Source organism: Castor canadensis, chromosome 12, assembly GCF_047511655.1.
Source record: "Castor canadensis chromosome 12, mCasCan1.hap1v2, whole genome shotgun sequence".
NCBI lineage: Eukaryota > Metazoa > Chordata > Mammalia > Rodentia > Castoridae > Castor > Castor canadensis.
The window spans coordinates 26,206,221-26,225,000 of record NC_133397.1 but is presented as its reverse complement, the minus strand read 5'-3'; the positions used below and the strand labels follow the sequence as shown (position 1 = coordinate 26,225,000).

General features: G+C 46.8%; 1 protein-coding gene across 7 annotated transcripts in view; it reads left to right on the top strand.

The window, feature by feature from the left end:
- Galnt14 (polypeptide N-acetylgalactosaminyltransferase 14) overlaps positions 1-14,996 on the top strand; it is a 210,108-nt gene extending 195,112 nt beyond the window's left edge. For 3 of the 7 annotated variants that reach the window (XM_074049445.1, XM_074049443.1, XM_020167606.2), the window contains 5 exons: positions 3,403-3,486; positions 3,963-4,101; positions 11,075-11,288; positions 11,985-12,104; positions 13,126-13,265. In XM_074049445.1, coding sequence (XP_073905546.1) covers positions 3,403-3,486; positions 3,963-4,101; positions 11,075-11,288; positions 11,985-12,097 — 550 coding nt within the window. In that variant the 3' untranslated portion in view covers positions 12,098-12,104; positions 13,126-13,265. The other 4 variants (XM_074049444.1, XM_074049447.1, XM_074049449.1 and 1 more) reach the window with 4 other exon arrangements.
- Positions 14,997-18,780: the final 3,784 nt, after the last annotated feature.

Below are 18,780 nucleotides of genomic sequence, written 5' to 3'. Positions count from 1 at the left end.
ATTTGTGCTTCTTTGGGAGCAACCATGGCTTTTTGTCCCGCTAATGTCACTCATTAGTCACAGGAACACTACTGGTGGGTTTTTACAGCCTGAAATTGAAAGATAGAGTCCATTACTGCACAGGAAGATTACACAGAACTAGCCATGCACCTCCAAAGTCATAATCCATGCCAGCCCTCTTCTCATCTCGCTCTGATCCACTTCCCGTGTCTTCCCCACCTCCTTTCTTCAGTGGCACCTCTCCATCTTTGGTTCTACTCTTGCTTAAAGACAGACTTTACAAAGTCTTGTCCTTGGATCTTCTGCCCCATTGTCTGTCTAGCAGCACTGTTCTTCCCTACCCACAAAGTTTTCCTCAGCTCCAGATGAGGCTGACTCTTTACCTCTTCCTTTTCTACAAACAGGTTGCTGACCAGTACTGGTAAATACAGCTGGTGCTCCTGATAGTACTTCCTGGCCATCTGTCTCAGCAAAGCTGTGGGATGCCCACTCACTTGTTGCCTTTCCTAGCCAGCCCTCCCCTTCCATCTTCAGTAAACCTTCACCACTACCCCACTCCTAAGCCCAACCACTCCTTTACTTTGCACAGATGACACCTGTTTTCCTGATGAAATGGACATCAATTTTCCAAGACAAGGCAGCCCATTAGCTTGGCCGCATCTGCACCATCCTTCTCAGTCTCTTTTGTCTCAAGGGACAAGTGTGCTTCCTGTGGTGGATGGCCAGCACTCCACCAGCACTCCAGATGCACCATTCATGCCTGCACTCATTCATAAATCAACATCGATCAAGTCCCTGCAGTTTGGATTCATCTGCTCCTGCTTCCTGGTGTGCAGGGCCTCTCAAAGTTTAATGTGCACACAGATCTCCTGGGGATCATGTAAAAATATAGAAGCTGGTTCCCGAGTTCCATGTTTCTAATAAGTTCCCAGGTGGTGCTATGCTGCTGGTCTGCAGACCCCAATTCAAGGAGCAAGATTCTACTAGTCTGCACAGTGGAATTACCTGGGGAGCTTCAAATACCCAGCATTAATTTACCTGGTCTGGGGTGTGGCCTGGTCTGTGGAATGGATAAGACTCCAAGTGATTCCAGTGTGTGGAGGTGCCTCCTCTGTCTGTGACCTGCCTCTCCTCTATTGCATCATTCCCACCCACATTTACACTTCACCCTTGTCTTAAGAGGGAGGGGTAAGGGTTAGGGTTCTGACTCTAGTGATATAGCACCTGCCTAGTAAGAGCAAGGCCCTGAGTTCAAACCCCAGTACTGCAAAAAGAAGATGTGGGGAAAAGAGGGGGGGCTTAGGAAAGGAAACAAGCTACAAAATTCTCCAATCCAGCATGGCTTATCTATACACCAGTCTTTTTCTGCCCACTCAGGATCCAGCTTATGAAGCAGTGGTCTACCTTCCATTTTGCCCCCACATCCCATGCAGCTGCTTCTATTAAGCTCTGCCTGGGCTCTTCTGATGTCCCTTTAGCACCCACTGCTACCACTCCCATCCTACTGGTGTGCTTCCAGCCCCTAGACTTCCAAGAGCACTGCAGTCTTGGCTTTACTGCTGCTGCTTGACTCTGCCTTTTCTGTCTCTTTTGTAGTCTGTTTCTTCTTTCCACTCCTTATATGCCTGTCTTCCTTGAGGAATTGCATTAGCCTTTGTCTTATTTCATATTCTCCCTGGCACTAATCACCACATCCATGCTGCTCACAGTCAGATCTTTATTTCTAACTGGGATCTCTCTGGGCTTCAGTCCCTTACATCCAAGAATCAACCAGACATCTCCATGGTATGTCACACACATACATCCAACTCAACAAGTCCTAAACTGAGCTCATGAAGTTGTCTCCTAAACCTATTCCTCATCCCACATGCCCCGTCCTAATGAACAGTCTTCCTTGCACCCTGTTGACCAAGGCAGACATCTAAGTACCAGTCTTGACTCCTCCCTCCCCTTCTCTGCTCTGTCCAAAAGATCACCACATCCTGGTGATCCTCATTACACACTGATCATCCAGGCCCTTAGTAAACACTGAGCACTAAGCATGTTGAAAAATAGACATTCCCATCCCCAAGGAGCTGGGAGTCTGTAAGGAGGTGTGATTTATGTTCTAAAAGAAAGTTGTAGGAATATAGCTCAGTGATAAAACACTTGCCTGTCATGCATGAGGCCCTGGGTTCAATTCCCAGAACCATAAAAAAGAAGTTCTGGTGCAGTCTTAGAGAGGAGGGGCAAGATCAAGGCAAGGCTGGAGAGAAAGCAAACCCAGTTCTGTTGGCTGCCCAGGAAGGACAGGGTTGACTAGAACTTAAGTGAGTGCCAATGGTGTGCATGGAGAGAAGTGGAGAATTGGTCCTGTTGCTCTCCATTACCTCCCCTACTTACCTAATGGAAGCATAATTGGCACCTGGGGTTCCATAGCCACCTTCTGCCTGCTCTCGTCTCCAATCCTACCCCATTAGTCCCATTTCAGAACCAACAGTGAAATGCTCTCGGAATGCAAACATCACCATGTCACACCCTGTGTAAGACCAGTACCTTTAAGATTAAGTTCAGACTCCTCAGCAGCATCTCGCATGACCCTTTGTGGACTGTCCTCCATCATCCCACCCATTCACACGTGCTTCTATTTATGGCCTTGCCATGCTGCCCTTTGTCAAAACTTCTTTCACTCCTTCACACATGCTGATCTCTGTTCTCCCATCCCACCCCACCTGTGGCAGGGCCCTGGCCTTGTCTGCTTTCAGGTTTGTCTAGGTGGTGTTCACTCTTCTTTCCAGAAACCAACATCAACCACTATCACCAGTTTGAGCACCAGGGATCCAACAAGGGTGTACCTCTGAGGTGTCCCCACGACCATCCTATGCCATAGGCTGTGATGCAGCTGCCTAAAACTTTCCTTCATATTCCACATTGGGTGTGAGGCTTAACACATAGAGGTTCTCAGTGAATATCCACTGACCAGACCCCAGTACCAGCCAGGGAAGAGGATTCTCTGTGGCTAGAGCAGTGGGAAGTGGTATTTCAACTGCAGAATCCCAAGAGATATTATAAGTAGACCCAAAGGCTGCAGTGAATTACTAACAACTCACTGAATGTTCTTGCAGCTCTGTTTTTAATGAAAAGTAAAAACATCCCCAAATTCCAATTTCAAGTAAAAGCACAAGTCCCAGTGTCATTACTGCACTATCGTGAGGTATTGCAAGGTGTTTCTCTAGCTCCATCTGGAGCTAGAGAAATCTCTGCTTAGCTCATTTCCCCAGCACCCTCCAGAGACACATGGGCACAGTGCGTGGGTACCCATCGCGGCTTGTACTCCACTAGCCTGAGCCACTATTGCTGGTTCTGCCTCTGACAGCTGTGTTTTGTCTTTGTGTCCCTCACCCCCATGTCCCATCACCCCAGCATTGAGAGCAGGCTGGACCTGAGGAGGAATCTGCACTGCCAGACCTTCAAGTGGTACCTGGAGAATGTCTACCCAGAACTCAGGTATCCCTGCCCACTGGAACCTTGACTGACTGCAAGGAGAGGACCCCATCTGGCTTGGTCTGGAGGAGACACAGCCTGTGACCAACTGGATGAGTGTTTTTAAGGCTATGTTGAACTAAGAAGACCATTTGGCTCCCCATATCCCTGAAACCAGAAGGGGAGTTACTTTGACTCAGCAGAATGAGGGATGGAGAGTACCAAGTTGCAATACCTCTCTGCTGGGATTTGTTCCTGAGAGCATGGGCTTACTGATGCAGGCTCCATCTCAAGAATCCATCCTCTATGTGGCTCCTGAATATTTGCTTGCTTCCTCATTCCTGGCATCAGCCTCCCCTTCTTAACAGTGCCTGGCTTTGTGACAGCCCAGGGGAAGGTGGCCCTGCCATTCTCAAAACAACTCCCCAAGTTCTCCAGCTGCTAGCATGACAGATGCCAAGAGCAGTGGGTTCTCACCTCTCCCTGTGGCTTTCCTTTAGGATCCCCCTCGATTCCTCCATCCAGAAGGGCAACATCCGGCAGAGGCAGCAGTGCCTTGAATCTCAAAAGCAGAACAACCAAGAGATACCAAACCTAAAACTGAGTCCCTGTGTCAGAAGTGAGGAAACAAAATCCCAGGTAAAGTAACTGTCTGGGGACATAGCACCATATGCCAGAGAGGAGGCAGACATCCAAATTAGCCTTGGTCACCTGCTCTTATGTGACATCAGGTGCCCAGTTTTTACCCAGAGACCAGCAGTGGACATGAGAAGGAGTCCTTTGCTCTGCCTCCAGTTTATACCACCAGGTTTTCAAATACATGGAAGCCCTCTGAAAGATGACTTAGCAGGCAACATCACACTTATGGGAAATTGCCCATAAAGTTAGCTGGAGCTTAATGAGTCTGCTTTTGGTGTCCTACCTGCTGGTAGTAAATTTGGGCTGGGTCAGGCAGGGCAGGTGGTACAGCTACCTTTCAAATGTGACATGCAAAGGAAGAAAAGCCTGCTGCTAGGCCCTTGCTCTAAGACAAAATGCCTCCTTGGTGGGTTTCTTAGATGATTAAACTCTGACTTCCAGACAGTCACATCAGATTTGGTAAAACCATCACCATCCTTGGCCCCATGGGTCAGGACTATACCTTCAGACATGCCTACAGGGTATAAAAACTGTCCTCCCCTGTTGAGAACCATTGTGTTAGATTATGGCCACAGCTTCCATGTTCCTCCTGCCCTATCTCCAATCCCTTCCTCTACTCCCTACCTTGCATGTGGTCACTAAACTGTTCTCCCTAATCTCAACACAGCCTTCAGTGACTCCTTTTTGTCCACAACAAAAGTCCAAACTTTTTTCCACAAAAGTCCAATGCCTGGCACTTAAGGCATCTTATGACTTGACTCTGGCTTGCAGTGACTTTTCCAGGAGTCATCTCTGCTTCAGCAGGACAAGGGAGGGGAAAAGCAACTGAGGTGCCAATTTTGCTTTAGTTATGGATGCCTGGCTGACAGTGATACAATTTGCTCAAATGGCATTTTGTAGAACATTGTGAGTAGGCAACACACGTCTCTCTCTTTCTGTGTGTGTATGTGTCTGTGTGCAGGCGGGATTGAAGGGATCCCAACAGCCAGAATGTTGCCTGCCCCCCTTTCCTGGGATAGGATTTGCCTAGTCTGTCTCCAGTGGAGTGAGGGATTTTTTGGAACTTGCCATATTTGGCTACATAATTAGGTGAGAGTGAAGAAGCCACAGGCTCTACAGGCCTCAGAGAGAGTTCTCCAATGCCTGGCCCTGGGAGAGGTTCCAGGGCCTTTGGCTGGAGGAAATCAACCCATCCAAGCTGACCTTCCTGATGTGTGAGGAAGGGGGGTGACAGCACTTACCTACACAGGCACTCAGGGCCATTGTGGTAATGTCTAAGGGTAAACAGAGTTCTTCTCTGAAGACAGGGCTGAACTGCTGTCCCACCCTGCTTTGAAAAGATGATTGGCTTTGTGTTGTGGCCATATGACTATAGGATGCTAGAGGGTTACTGGGAGATGGGAAGAGATGCTGTCCACTTCAGCAGACTGGACCACTATACCTTGGGCTACCCCTTCCTGCTGGGGTGGTAAGTCAGGGTCATGCAGGATTAGACACAGCCCCTGGTCTCTAGGGACCCCAGGGCCTAGTATCAGGACTGGGCTGCATTTCTCAGTACCCTGAAGGTATTCAACACACTTTAAGCTGAAAGAAATCTGCATAACCAATCTGTGTGTGTATGTGTGCATGAGAGAGAGAGTTACACAGCCCTGTAGGAGTGACTTATGTTCCATTCCTCTTCCATTCATAATTTGCTCCTCCTTCCTCATAACCCTTCAGTCCTGCCTTTCTGCTTCCCAACTGTTTCTGCTAATGTTAGGCTTTTTGGTTCCTTCCTCTTAACCATTCTCTGCTCCTTCTTGCTTACATCCTCACTATGCATCCTGCCTCTTGGCCTGCCTAGAGGGCATGGCACCTCCTTCTGAACTCCTTCAGCCTCCCTCCCTGCACTTACTCCTTCAGTGTCTGAGAGTCCACTCAGGAAGGTGACATGGGAATCCTATTACTCTTATCCCTATTTTATAGCTGGCTTCAGAGCTCTTTTAGGCAAATTTAGTGGTAGAAGATACCTGTCCCTGGGGTTCCTCTTTGCGTTTATAAATACTGAAACCATAGAGAGCTGGTGAGAGTCTTCTATGTGGCTAGTATCCAATGAAAGCTCTTATAAACAGATAGCAGTTGTACCTCCATGTCAAAGTCTGAGAGGAGCCCCCTCCCTAACGTTTATGGGAATAGTGTGACTAGAGGCCCCTACTCCATGGATTCTACACCAGGGCCACATGTTTCCAGCCTTGCCTGTTCTCTTTTTATTCCCTCCCCATCCCAACTCTGCCCTGCATATCTAAGCTTGGCCACTGTTCTCTAAAAGGTCTCTTCAGTCCTATGAGACTGTGTCCCTAGTACATACTTCACTCTCAGAGGACAAACCAAGGCATGAGACTCATCCGGGTTGTGATACTAGGCTGGGACCATTTTGTGGGGTATTCTGGAGCCCCAGACCATGGAAAATAGGGATCAGGAGCTCCAAGTTCTGCCTCCAGTTGCTCCCCCCCCCCTTTCACTCTCCAGGTCGGATGAGCCATGGGCACTGGGGTGCCTTCATTGATGCAAAGGGACTATTTTGTCCTCAGGCTCTGACACTGGCTCACATTCCTGATGCACCCCAGCCTATTGGTCCCTCAACCTGCCCCAACTCCCTTCTGCCCCAACTCCCTTCTTGCTTGCTTGTCAACCTTAAGAAAATACTGTTGAATCTTAGCATATGGAAGATGCCAGCAAACTGATGCCCTGGTGGAGATGCAGAGAAATACATCATGCATCTGAAAATCTGTGAAGCCCATAAAGTCTCCAGGCTAACAAGTTTTCTCTTAACTTTACTGGATTCTCTAGAAAAATATCTGTGAAAGGTAGAAGGAAGACAGATGCCCCAATCTAGTTTCTTTCCAGTTTAAAGTGGGAGAAAGCAAGCATTAAAACAATTGTAGTATCTTCTTCCCCTTGCATCCTCAGCCATTTAGGCTCTGGTCCTATGGAGCAGGCAGGCAGTAGCTAGAAGCCCCGGAGGTGGATGAGGATGAAAGCATTCTCCACATCCCTTCAAACATACACACTGGCACCTCCAAAGTGGAAAACCCAAGTCTGCCAGTGGGATAGGCTGCCAGCCCCTGCCACCTTCCTTCTTGTGCTTTCTCAACACAGCTTGGGAACAGCCCCTCACCAGGAGAGCCTGTCTTCTGGGCAGTTTCCAAAGGATGGTCTGAAGGGCCATTTCTCCTTTGCTCAGCTTTCCCACTCACTGTTATCAGCATAGTAGATAGTGATTGGACACCTGCTAAATGGAATGCACCATTCTCTTCTTGGCACTTTTGTGTATTAACCAGTGACTCTATAAGTGTACCTCTGCCATAGGGACTTGTAGTGTCTTTATTTTACATCTGAGGTCACTGAGGTAATGAGAGTTAAAACCCACCCAAGTTACCAAGCTAGTGAGCCAGGACTCCAGCCCCTGCAGTTATTCCAGAGTCCAACTCCATGATCCAACAAAAAATGTGCTGGGTATGGGGTTTTAATCCCACATATAAGTGAAGGAGCAGACAGGATGGACTAGAAATAAAGAGAAGATACCAAATGTGAATCCAGTGAAGGTCCCAGTTGAAGAAGGTATAGTCTGAGAACCTGATGGGTATATGTCTGCTTCTGGGCAGAGGGCCTTTACTAGGGCAGGCCTGAGGTCCATGCCTGTTTACCTCACATGGTCAGTTGGTGCATTTGGACTACTGTTGAGATTCAGATGCTGAATCAAAGGTTCAGTTGAACCCAGCTCATTCATTCCAAATAGCTTGTTTGAGAGAGAACTTTAAGGGCATGTTCCATGTGGGTGTGGTTGGAGGCCACTTAGTGACCCTGGGTACTCTTGGCTCATTGCCCATCTTACTGAGGAAAACTCTCATGCAGAGTCAGCCTGGGGACTTCTCCCAGTGTTGCTCTGATTAACCATTGACCTCCTTGATCCTCAGTACCCCTTTCCGTAAAATAGTATCTTCCTCCGAGGGTCTTATGAAGATTAAATAGACCAAGCAGTGAAGTGCCTAGAACTGAGCCTGGCCCTTGAGAAAGTCCCTTTCAGACAAGAGTTGTGTGTTACTCCAACCATGATGAAACCAGCAATGCTGTCTTGCATTCACTTTTTTTGTTTAATGTTCCCCACCGGGAAGAATTTCTAAATGTGGAACTCACAATCAGTAAATAATGTGGGCTCCTGCTTACTGAAAACTCAGCCTCCTAACTTCTCTGCATGGTTAATGTTTCTCTTCCCTCACCCAACACTTCTCTTGTGGTGTGGAAATTCTACTGTAGAACACTTATTCTGAGCCACAGCCAGGCTCTGGGCCAAATGCTCACCAGGCATCATCTTATTTAGTCCTCGGAACAATACTATGCACCCACTGTCCAGTTATCCTGTCCCCTTGACATATGGGGCAATCAGGGCTTAGAGTATCTACCTGAATTGTACATGAATCATACCAGAGCCCAAGCCTGAAGTCTAGGTTGGCGTTTCTTAGCCTCAGCACTGTTGACATTAAGACCAAATCATTTGTTGTGGGGAGCATGCTAAGCATTGTAGGATATTCAGCAATATCCCTGGTCTTACCCATGAGATGCCCATAGTACCCAGCATAATAATTATAATAATAAAAAAATGTCTGCAGACTCTGCCAAATGTCCCATGAGGGAGGGTGGGCAAAATATCTCCACTCCTGTAGGCTGATTGATTGCTTCCTTCCTGTTAGAGAGGAGGGAACCCTGGAACATTCTAAGAACTGCCACTCTGCCTAGTTTCATCCTCACCTTGCCCCACTTAGTGATTGCCTCTCCATCCAACACAAGACAATGAGCCACAGGCTGGGCACCGTGAACACTTTGTATCCCAGCTTTCACAGCTGCAGCCAGAGGGGCATTTGCTGAAGAGAGAAGCTCACTGCCCCTGCTAGCAGGCCATTCCCTGTTCCCACCAGCAATGACTGTATATAGAGACATCCTGTGAGCACACAGGTCCATTTTCTTCCTATGAGGGACTGAAAAGTGATTGGAGGACAAGGAGTTAGACCCTCCTCCTCCTCTTTGGTCTCTGTCTGGCCTGTCCCCACGGGGGACAATGGTCACGCACATCAGCCTCTGGGTTATCTTTCCTGGGGACAGTTGTGTGAATGTGCATTGGAGGTGGAGAGAGACATCAATCATGTGCTGTGCTTTTGCAAATGGAACCATCAACAGAGGGCCCAGAACTCACCAACTGAGGCTAAACCTGCCTAAACAGCAGCTGCTGCCTTCCTCGAGTCCATTTCTGACTCAGGATTTATTTAATAAACTCACTCATCACTGGCCCTTTGGGCAAATCTGACTGGAGCAGAGCGGGACTCTGAACACCTCTCTTTGTTTGCCCACCCCATCTGCTCTCGTCTTTTGTTTCCTCTCTCTCTTCTCTTCCCCTCTTGCTGATTTGACCAGAGGTCAGCCCTCCTCTGGGAGATTGTGAGACCAAATGATTAAAATGTCAGGAACTTACTAGTTGATGGAAAATCTACTTGCATAAGGGCTTCCATCATGTCTGTGCTTGTCACACACTCCCATGGGTGTATTTGGAATGGCTTCCTCTCACTCTGGCCCAGGGGTGTGCCATCTGGCTATATGCATTCCTTCTCATAGGCATTTCTGGTTGCAGAGTCTCAGATGTCAGCAGAAACCATCCCTAGCACTTCCAGGCCCTTAGAATATTAAAAAAAGAAATGCCAAATGGTCTCTCAGAAAACATGGTGTGTTTTCAGTGTTTGTTTTTAATCCTTTAATGCTTTTAACAAAAAATACAATGCAATAGCATTGTGGTGGTCATAAGATAATAACAGGATTTATTTTTAAAATGCTAATTCATGCTTCCCTGTGGGCTGTAGAACAGGTAATGAAACAGAGGAACAAACTCATCTTCTTTACTCAGCACTAACTATTCAACCTTATTTCCAGAGGACAGCAAAAGTCTAACTTTGAGGCAAGTTGTCCATCCTGACAGCCCTATCCTTGGACTTGGTCTTTGGGCCTTTCTTTCTCCTTCCTATAGGTCAAGAAATTGTCTGTGCTCAAATATAGGGCCATTCTTCTAGATCACACTCCAGATACCTAGGAGCCCAGAATTCCCTGACTAACAGCATCAACCTGATTTCAGGACCTGTGTGGATCTCATGCCTGGGTTTATCCTCTCAGGCAAACTGTGTTACTGATGCATACTCCTAGACCCAAAGGGGACCATTTAGCAGGGAGTGAATACACTTGGCTATGCTGGTGGGTTGGGAAGAAAGAGGGCAGGCACAAGCTGTTAGCCAGCGCTGCGTGTGTCCCTGTTGCTTAGTGTGGAATCCATGGAGCACCGCCCTCCATTCACACTCTCACCTCAATTCTCATAAATGTTAGGGAGAGTGGTACTCTCTGGCCTGCCCACACCATACCTGACCTGGGGATACAACATTTGCCTTTCATAAAAGCTGCCATTGAAAACTGGCCAAGGTGGAGCTGATCTATGGTTTTAATATTTGGGGGATAATGACTCCCATTGAGCTGGAGGCACTAGCCATGGATGGGGGGGCAGGGCAAGGTTCCAGACTAGGGAAGGCAGTGGTCACCATCTAGCAGGAAGGGCAAGCTCTGGATGAAGATAGCTGTGTAGTCAGTACAGCAGAAGGGCCCAAGCCTGCAGGAGAAGGGGACGAATAAACCAGGTCTCAGAAAGACATTAGAAATGTTCAGCAGATTTTACAGGTCAAGGGAGGACCTGGGCCTGGAGGCAGGCAAAGAAGGTGCAAAAAAGAGAGGCAAATGGATACATAGTTGGTTTAGGGGACACTGTGTTAAGAGCCCTTTTTTTTTTCATTCATGGGCCAAGGAAAAGTAACCCATTAGTGGCCTGGTCCAGAGGCTCAAGTCAACTGGTCAGCAGGGATATAGTAAAGAAGAAATACAGTCCTCAACAGGGTCCTCTCTGCAGCTTCCCTCGGGGCATTCAACTCAGGAATTGTTTCTCCATGATGATGACAAAAAGCAGCAGTTATCCCTGTGTTACAACCTCTTTGTGGTTCCCATTTGGACAGCCGTGATGCCAACACTTGCTGTCCCCAGACTTGAGACCTGGGCAGTGCTCCGGCTTCCTAAGCAGCAGTCATTCTGTGGTCTCTGCAACTTTGGAGGAAGTGAGAACCATGGTTGGTAATGCTCTGTTTCTTATGCCGTCAGAATTCTGCTTATCAGTCTGATTTCTTGGCTTCTTTTTCTTCACGAGTTATGGGGCCAAATTGTCTACTCTACTGGCATGTTAGAGTATGTTGGAGTATATGCTTCCTCTTAAAATAATTTCACTTCTTGTAACTTTCTTCTTTCCTTCCATTCCCTTCCTCAGAGCACTTCCTAGTTCTGTTTGCCCCTCACCCTGGCTCTTGTCATAGCTTTCCTGTTCTCAAGACACTGGCTTGGAATCCCTTCAAAAAGAGGGGACATTCTAAGTACAGCTGGGGGAGGAGGGGAACTGCGAGGTGGCTGCTCAAAATGTCAAGTGTGGGAAGACTCCCTCTTGATGTTGTCTCCAAACAGAGACTCTGAAGATCACACAGCTTGACTAGAGTGCTATTCAAGCTCCTGCCCAGACCCCAAAATTATTATTGACTACCAGAGGCCATCTGCATGGTACAAACCCAGTCCCTATCATAGGGTGTGAGGACAGACGTCCATGAGGACATGACTGCCTAGCCTCTGGCAGGCTTAGAATTTTCTAAGTTGACCTTGTTGACAGTCAATATCCACTGGAATCCCTGGAAGCCATCCTCAATTATCACACATAGATATGATGGTCCCTTGTGGTGCTGGCTTCCTCAATCTTGAGCAAAACTTCCCGGTCTCCCTAGGTATGGGCCTTCACATACACCCAGCAGATTATGCAGGAGGATCTGTGCCTATCTGTTGTCACCCTGTTCCCTGGTGTCCCAGTGGTTCTTTCTCTGTGCAAGAATGGAGATGACAGACAAGTGAGTATGCCTTCCATACTCTGGCTGGGTAGGTCTGAGTCTCACAGGTAGTAAAAGAGGGCCTGTTGGGAGTAAGAAAGAAACCCTTCTAGTGGCGGGGAGAGGGAAGTAATGGCCATGTTGGCCCCACAGGTCAGCTCACCTGTGAAAGCCTACAGATCTTGGCCGAGTACTCCAGGTCCCTTGGCCTACGCTCCTGCCATTGCTCCATTCCCCACATGGATCTCAGGGCCATAAGGATGAACAAGATTCAACCCTTGTCTTCAGGGCCTTGGGCTGTAGGACTGTGTCCCCCAAAGTTTGTAGTGTCCCAGAGGTGCCCAGTGCCCAGGTCCTTTAACAGCAGGTGTTGGCTCCCCTTGTTTTCCTGCGCACTGGCTAGTGATGTGAGAAACTGAGATTCAGGTGCCCATTTTATGGCTCACTGGCTGTGTGACCCATGGCAGGTTACCGGACCCCAACTCTATGAAGTGGAGTTGATGATGTTTACGGTAGCTATTTTGAGTAATGAACTGTGATTGTCTCTGTGAAATACTGAGCTCAGTACTGGTCAGAGGTAGCCCCCAATATATGCCCATCCTTCCTCATCATGGAAGGAGAAGTCTGGGGAACAGTACTTGAGACTCACCTCTCTGCTTAAGTGCTGATGTGCTTTGAAGAAGTCTCCTGCCCCTCCTGCTGTCACCCTTTTGTCCCTCTCCCTTTTCTCCCCCACTTTATAACCATGCAGTTGTCCCTGTCACTTGGTATTATTCAGAAAATTAATGAATTTTCCAGCAAATATACTTATACTGCTTTTAACTTTTTAAAATCCAACTCCAAAACAAACAAACAAAAAATACCTGGCAGACCAATTAGTGACAGTTTTATTTCTCCATGAGGCCATGAAATCAAGTACCTGGCTGACCCTAGACGTGGTGTCACTCTTTCTGATGATGCTGGAGAAAATCAAATTATCAATAGGACCCTGGGCCTCAGCCAGAGACACCTGACTCATTCTTTCTCCTCTCTGCTTCCTCAGCAATGGACCCGGACTGGTACCCACATCGAGCACATAGCATCCCACCTCTGCCTGGACACAGACATGTTTGGTGACAGCACTGAGGATGGCAAGGAGATCGTTCTGAATCCATGTGAGTCCTCACTCATGAGCCAGCACTGGGACATCGTGAACTCCTGAGGACCTGGGCTGGATCCAGCATGGGACAGAGGGTGGTGCTTCCTTGGACTAGACTGTGAACAGCCCATGACTGCACCAGATACCCTGTACTGGAGGTGGAGCAAAGTCTCCCAGGACAGGAGTGGCTGTCTCAGGGAGGAGAAGAAAAGGTTGCCAGCCAATGAGACTGAGTGACAAACCCACATTTTTGCATTGTTTTGAAGTTCCATCCCTGGCCAGGCCTCCCCATGATGGGTACTTGGAAGCAGATATCCAACAGGAAGTGTTTGTTGTTCCCTTTCTTAACAAAAGAGACACACCATGGAAATGATCCTTGTCACCAGGCCAGAACTAAATTGAAAGATGAAAAACAGAGGTGGTTTTCAGAACAAATAAAGTTAACCTTAGAAGTTGTCCTTGGGTGACTTATGCTGTTTCTTACATTGGCTCAAGGCTAAGTTGAGCTCTCCACTGAATGCAGGCAGATGTGGAAGTATCTTATGGCAGAGTGGACAAATGAGAAGAACACAGGGACATGGGAGACCTGTGCTCTTATCTAGGTTGCCATCAACTAATTGTGTGATTTTTTTTTTTGGTGGTGCTAGAAATTGAACTCAGGACCTCATACTTGCTAAGGAAGTGCTCTACCACTTGAGCCATGCCCCCAGGCCTAGCTCTGTGTTCTTAAAAAGGCATGTCACTTCTTTGACCCACCATTTCCTGTTATATCAATGGGGAGTAGGTCCAGATCAGTGGTGTTTACTAATATATACCTGTCTCATTCAGGAGGCTCTAGGTTTCCCATGGAGATCCTGATTTGGTGTGTCTGACATAGGGTCCAGTCTCATTAGCATATTCCAGTGCTTCTCTGTGGTTAAGACACTATCATAGAGTCTCTTTTCTGTGACCTCTTAGGGGGCCATATGGTCTATAACCATTAGCATGGGAGTTTCTTACTCCAATAAAGGCACAGTTTACTGGTGTGCTCTGGGAATTGGTCACAGTGGTTGCCCATTCTTATGGGCTTAAGAGAAGAAGCAAGTCATATTGTTTAAAAGTTTCCAAAATATGCCCATACGTTCCCTACCAAAGTAAGCCTAGCACATGCAGTTTAATAACTGTTTTCATTATCTACTGCTGCATAACAAATTACTCCAAAACTTAGCAGCTTAAAGCAACACGTTTATAGTCCTTTGATTTCTGTGGGTCAGGAATCCAGACCCAGCAGCAATCAAGGTATCGGCCAGGGCTACAGTTGGCTCCACTGGGGCTGTGTCTGTTCCAGGCTCACTCGGTGTTTGTTGGCAGGCCTTGGCCCTTGCAGGCTGTTGGCCAGAGGCTCCCTTCAGTTCTTGTTGTGTGGGCCTCTCCAGCATAGCAACTCACTTCTCCACAGCAAGCAAGCCAGATAGGCAAGAGTATCAGCAAGATGGGAGTCACAGTCCTTTGTGTCTGAACCTCGCAAGTCACCTCCCATCACCTTTACCATATTTTGTTCAACAGAAGCAGTTACCAGGTACAACCCATGCTCAAGGGGAGAGGATGACTCAGGAGAGGAAAGGCCAGTGGGTGATCATCAGAAGCCATTAGAATCTATCTACTTGGATGACTGTTAGATCCCAAGCAGGTGTCCCTCTGTCTTCTTCCAGAAAGCTCTTCAGTGGGGCTGGCGAGGGACTCACGTGGTGGAGCACCTGCCTAGCAGGCATGGGTCCCTGAGTTCAAACACCCCCCACAAAAAAAGACGCACCAGCACAAACAGTTCCCAGTAAGGCATGTGCACCTGTAGCTCCAGCTCCTGAGGATCAGTCAGCTGAGCCCAGCCTGAGCAACAGAAAGCCCTTCAGTGTTGAGAGATTGTTCAAGCTCATTATAAAACCCACTGCTGCAGACCACAAGGACTTGGAAAGCAAAGGGTTCATCTGCACAGACCCAGAATCTCCTCTGGTGGTCGTGTTTGTCTAGGCAATACTATTGACCTCTCTAGTTAGGTCTTAGCCCTTTTGTTGGGGTTATTTCAGACTGGAAATAGGACAGGAGGCCATGGAGAGATGAAGTTGTTCATAGAACACTTGCTGAGGATCCTTAAGCTATGTGTCCACAGGAGTTAAAACAGCTTTGCAGAGAAAGAAGAGATCAGACAAAGCTGCCAGCTAAGTTGGTAAAGCAGGTACCACACTAGAAAAACTAAAGCAGACCTTGTCTATGAGTTCCCTGGTGACAAGAAAGATATCTCTTACCTGGCTTAACCACAGCCCTGGTCAAGACACATTAAGCTCTCGGTGGATGTTTTTCTAAGTATGTTATTGACAAACCATTTCTTGTCCAAAATGAAGTAACTTCACTTACATGTTACTACCCCTATAAAATCACAGAATTCAGGTGGCCTTAGGGCTTTCAGACACCCAAGAGAATGGACAGAGGCATGGAAGTCTGTGCTCCAGTGAGGCAAATACTTCTTATGCAATGTCTTTTCATGTGGCAGAAGAGCTAGGGTTCCGCTCTCCCACTGACCTTCCTCTTACCAGGAAAAGACCCTGGATGTGATAAGGAAGAGTCACATTGCAGGATGTGGAGGGTAACCTGCAAACGGAGATGCAATAGCTCTTGTTTGAGCTGCAGGCAGGACACGCATCTTAAGGACTCTTTAGTGAAAAAAGAAGGTTAAAAACTGATGATGCAAATAGGAATCTCTACCACAGTGGAGTTAGCTGAAGTACTCTCTCCACTATCCTCAGGGTGATGCAGCCAAAGCATGAGTAATTTGTGATACAAAAGCAAGCACAGCAGCAATTTCAAAACCCCACCAATTCTAGACAACCCAATGACACCCTGATGGGATAGTAGCCTGCTGTAGTCCATGGCCTGCAGATACACAGCAGAGTAAGTGTAGCTAGGCAAAGCCTGGCTATCAGGCCTTTGGGTGGACACTGAATAAGTCTTCAGTCTTCTCTGATCATTGAGCTGAATGCCAAACTTAGTAGCCTGGATGGCTCACCTAGTGGGTCACTTGTAGTTGGGAGTGAAAGTGAAATTTGTCAAATGACAACCTGTGAGGACAAAGAAGATCCCTAAGAATCTCAAGGCTCACAAAATTTAGACCCCAAATCATGCTTGGAGAGTCACCTAGAGCAATCTTACCACTCAGGATCACATCTTACTAGTGGGGACAATATGAGGTTCTTTCTGAGTATCTCATGTACTGTGCATATTAAATGAAAAGAAATCTATACATGTTACATGGGAAGACATGGCCTTCCATATCCACAGGTTCTGAACCTGTGCATTCAACCAAACGCAGATCAAAAATATACAGAAAAAAATTGCATCTGTATTGAACACATACAGGGTTTTTTCTTGTCATTATTCCCTAAGTAATAAAGCTTAAAAACTACTTGTGGAGCATTTACATTATTCTGGGTATTTTAAGTAATCTAGAGGTGATTTAAAGTATACCGGAGAACAGGTTATATGCAAATACAATACCACATTATTTAAAAGACGAGCACCCACAGATTTGGGAATCCATGAAGTGGAAGATGCTGAACCCAACCTCCACAGATACCAAGGGACTGCTGTATACTGTAAAGCCACCTTATTCATAGTTCACGGATTTATTATTTTTTTCTAGTTTTGAAGAGTAAGATTTGTCAGGGATCAGAACTGGGGTTTGAACTCAGGGCTTCACAATTGCTAGGCAGGTGCTCTGCTGCTTGAGCCCCTCTTCCAGTCCTTTATTCACAGATTTACTGCTTGCAGTTTTGGCCAAGTGTATAGGTAGGTAGATAGAATCAAAACAAATTTCAAAACCAAAAATTTTCATTTCCTACATACAAATTGCTCAGTTGATGCAAAGAAGCTTCCGGTCAGTGTCACGTTATCATCAGCTGTGTTTAAATCGTGTGATCTGATCATTTCCCTGCCCTTAATTTTGTGAAAATATGCTTTCCAAAAAATAAATGGTGCCCAAAAAAACAAGGTAAAAGTTAATGTGCTTGATTTAAGAGCTAAAGTAAAAATTCTAAATTTGTGGAAAGGTGGCCTGTCTTTAGCAGGTTAGTGGCATCATGGGAAAAGCGAATCTAGCATCCACAGAACAACACCGAACTCTACCCTAAGCATGTGCAGTTTTGCCTCAATGGCAGTCTCCTTGGAACCATAGACCTGTGGATAGCAAGAGTCTATTCTCAGGAATTGAGAAGAGAGGCACAGGCGAGAGGCACAGGCTTCAGGCACAGTGGTGTCTGGATTCAAGTTAGGGGCAGGATGATGTTGTGTGGGGAAATTTGGGAGATTTTGGGTAAATCTGGGAGCTTTTAGGTAAATCTGGAAGCTGCATGTGTGATAGATCCCAGTGCCACATTGAATCTGAGTTTGTTTTCCTTTATGCTTTGTGATTTTTCCCAGGGGAGCTCATTCCAGTGGGAGTTGTTTCCTCTGTGCATCCTGGGTACCCTGGTTGTGGAGGCATGCCTCAGGGGAGGTTTAAGCTTGCCTCTATTAGGGTCCTATTAGATTGCTTTGATTTCAGGCCAATTTGTGCATTGAGTTCTTTGTTGGTGGTTTTTACACTGTGAGAGATAAGAATTTGGATCTCTTATTTATGCTTGGCACAAACTTTGATTTTGGTCATGTACAAATTGCTTTTGTCCACCCCAAATTTCAGCCCTGCTTCCATGCCGTTACCACTCACCCAGTTTATGAGTGGGACTTGCCTAGCCCTCCCAGGCACCCAGCAATTTCTGGCTCCTGCCATGAGGCTGTGGGTCTCCTATTCACCTGTGCTTGGATGCAAAGCCCCAGCCTTGGTGATGTGTTTCTGTTTGAATTCCCCTCCAGTCCTCACTCAGCACTCTCACTTTGAATTCCCACTTGTTTTTGGAATCTGGAATCTCTCCCTTCTTCCTTTCAAATGCAGCTGTGATTTCGAATTGTTTTATCCAATGTTTATATGTGTGTGGGTGGGGGTGGGGGCTTCCTATGTCAGCTCAGACCAGAATCCCTTAGTGCTGTAATTAGCTGTCAAGACTGTCTTTCCCACTGGCTAAGGGACCGTATCTTATGGTAGACACTCAATAAATTTCTGTGAATGAGTGCGAGAATAAGCCTGTGATTCTTTAGTACCACTTCCTAATTACCTCCTGGGTAGTTATCAGACGTTAGTGTTTTAAAAAGACAACCAAGGCAGAAATGGAAGACTGAGAAGACAAATTTATAACAATAAAATCTCGTTATAATACACATAGATTTAGGGATCATGCATATTTAACTTCATAATGACAGAGTTTAATACTGAAAATGCTAACTGGAAAGAACTATCAGTAATGGAAATCTTTAATACTGCAGTGGAGCCTGGCCAGAGAGAATGTGTTCTCATAAGCACACTGGAATGGTGATGGAAGGGTGGGCAGAAGCCCTCCTATTTCATCTGTGAGGATCTCAGGCGTGTCTATCTGAGTACTAGCTGGTCTCCAAAGAGAGACTCCTGTGGTCCTGTAAAGTACCTGTGATCTGCCT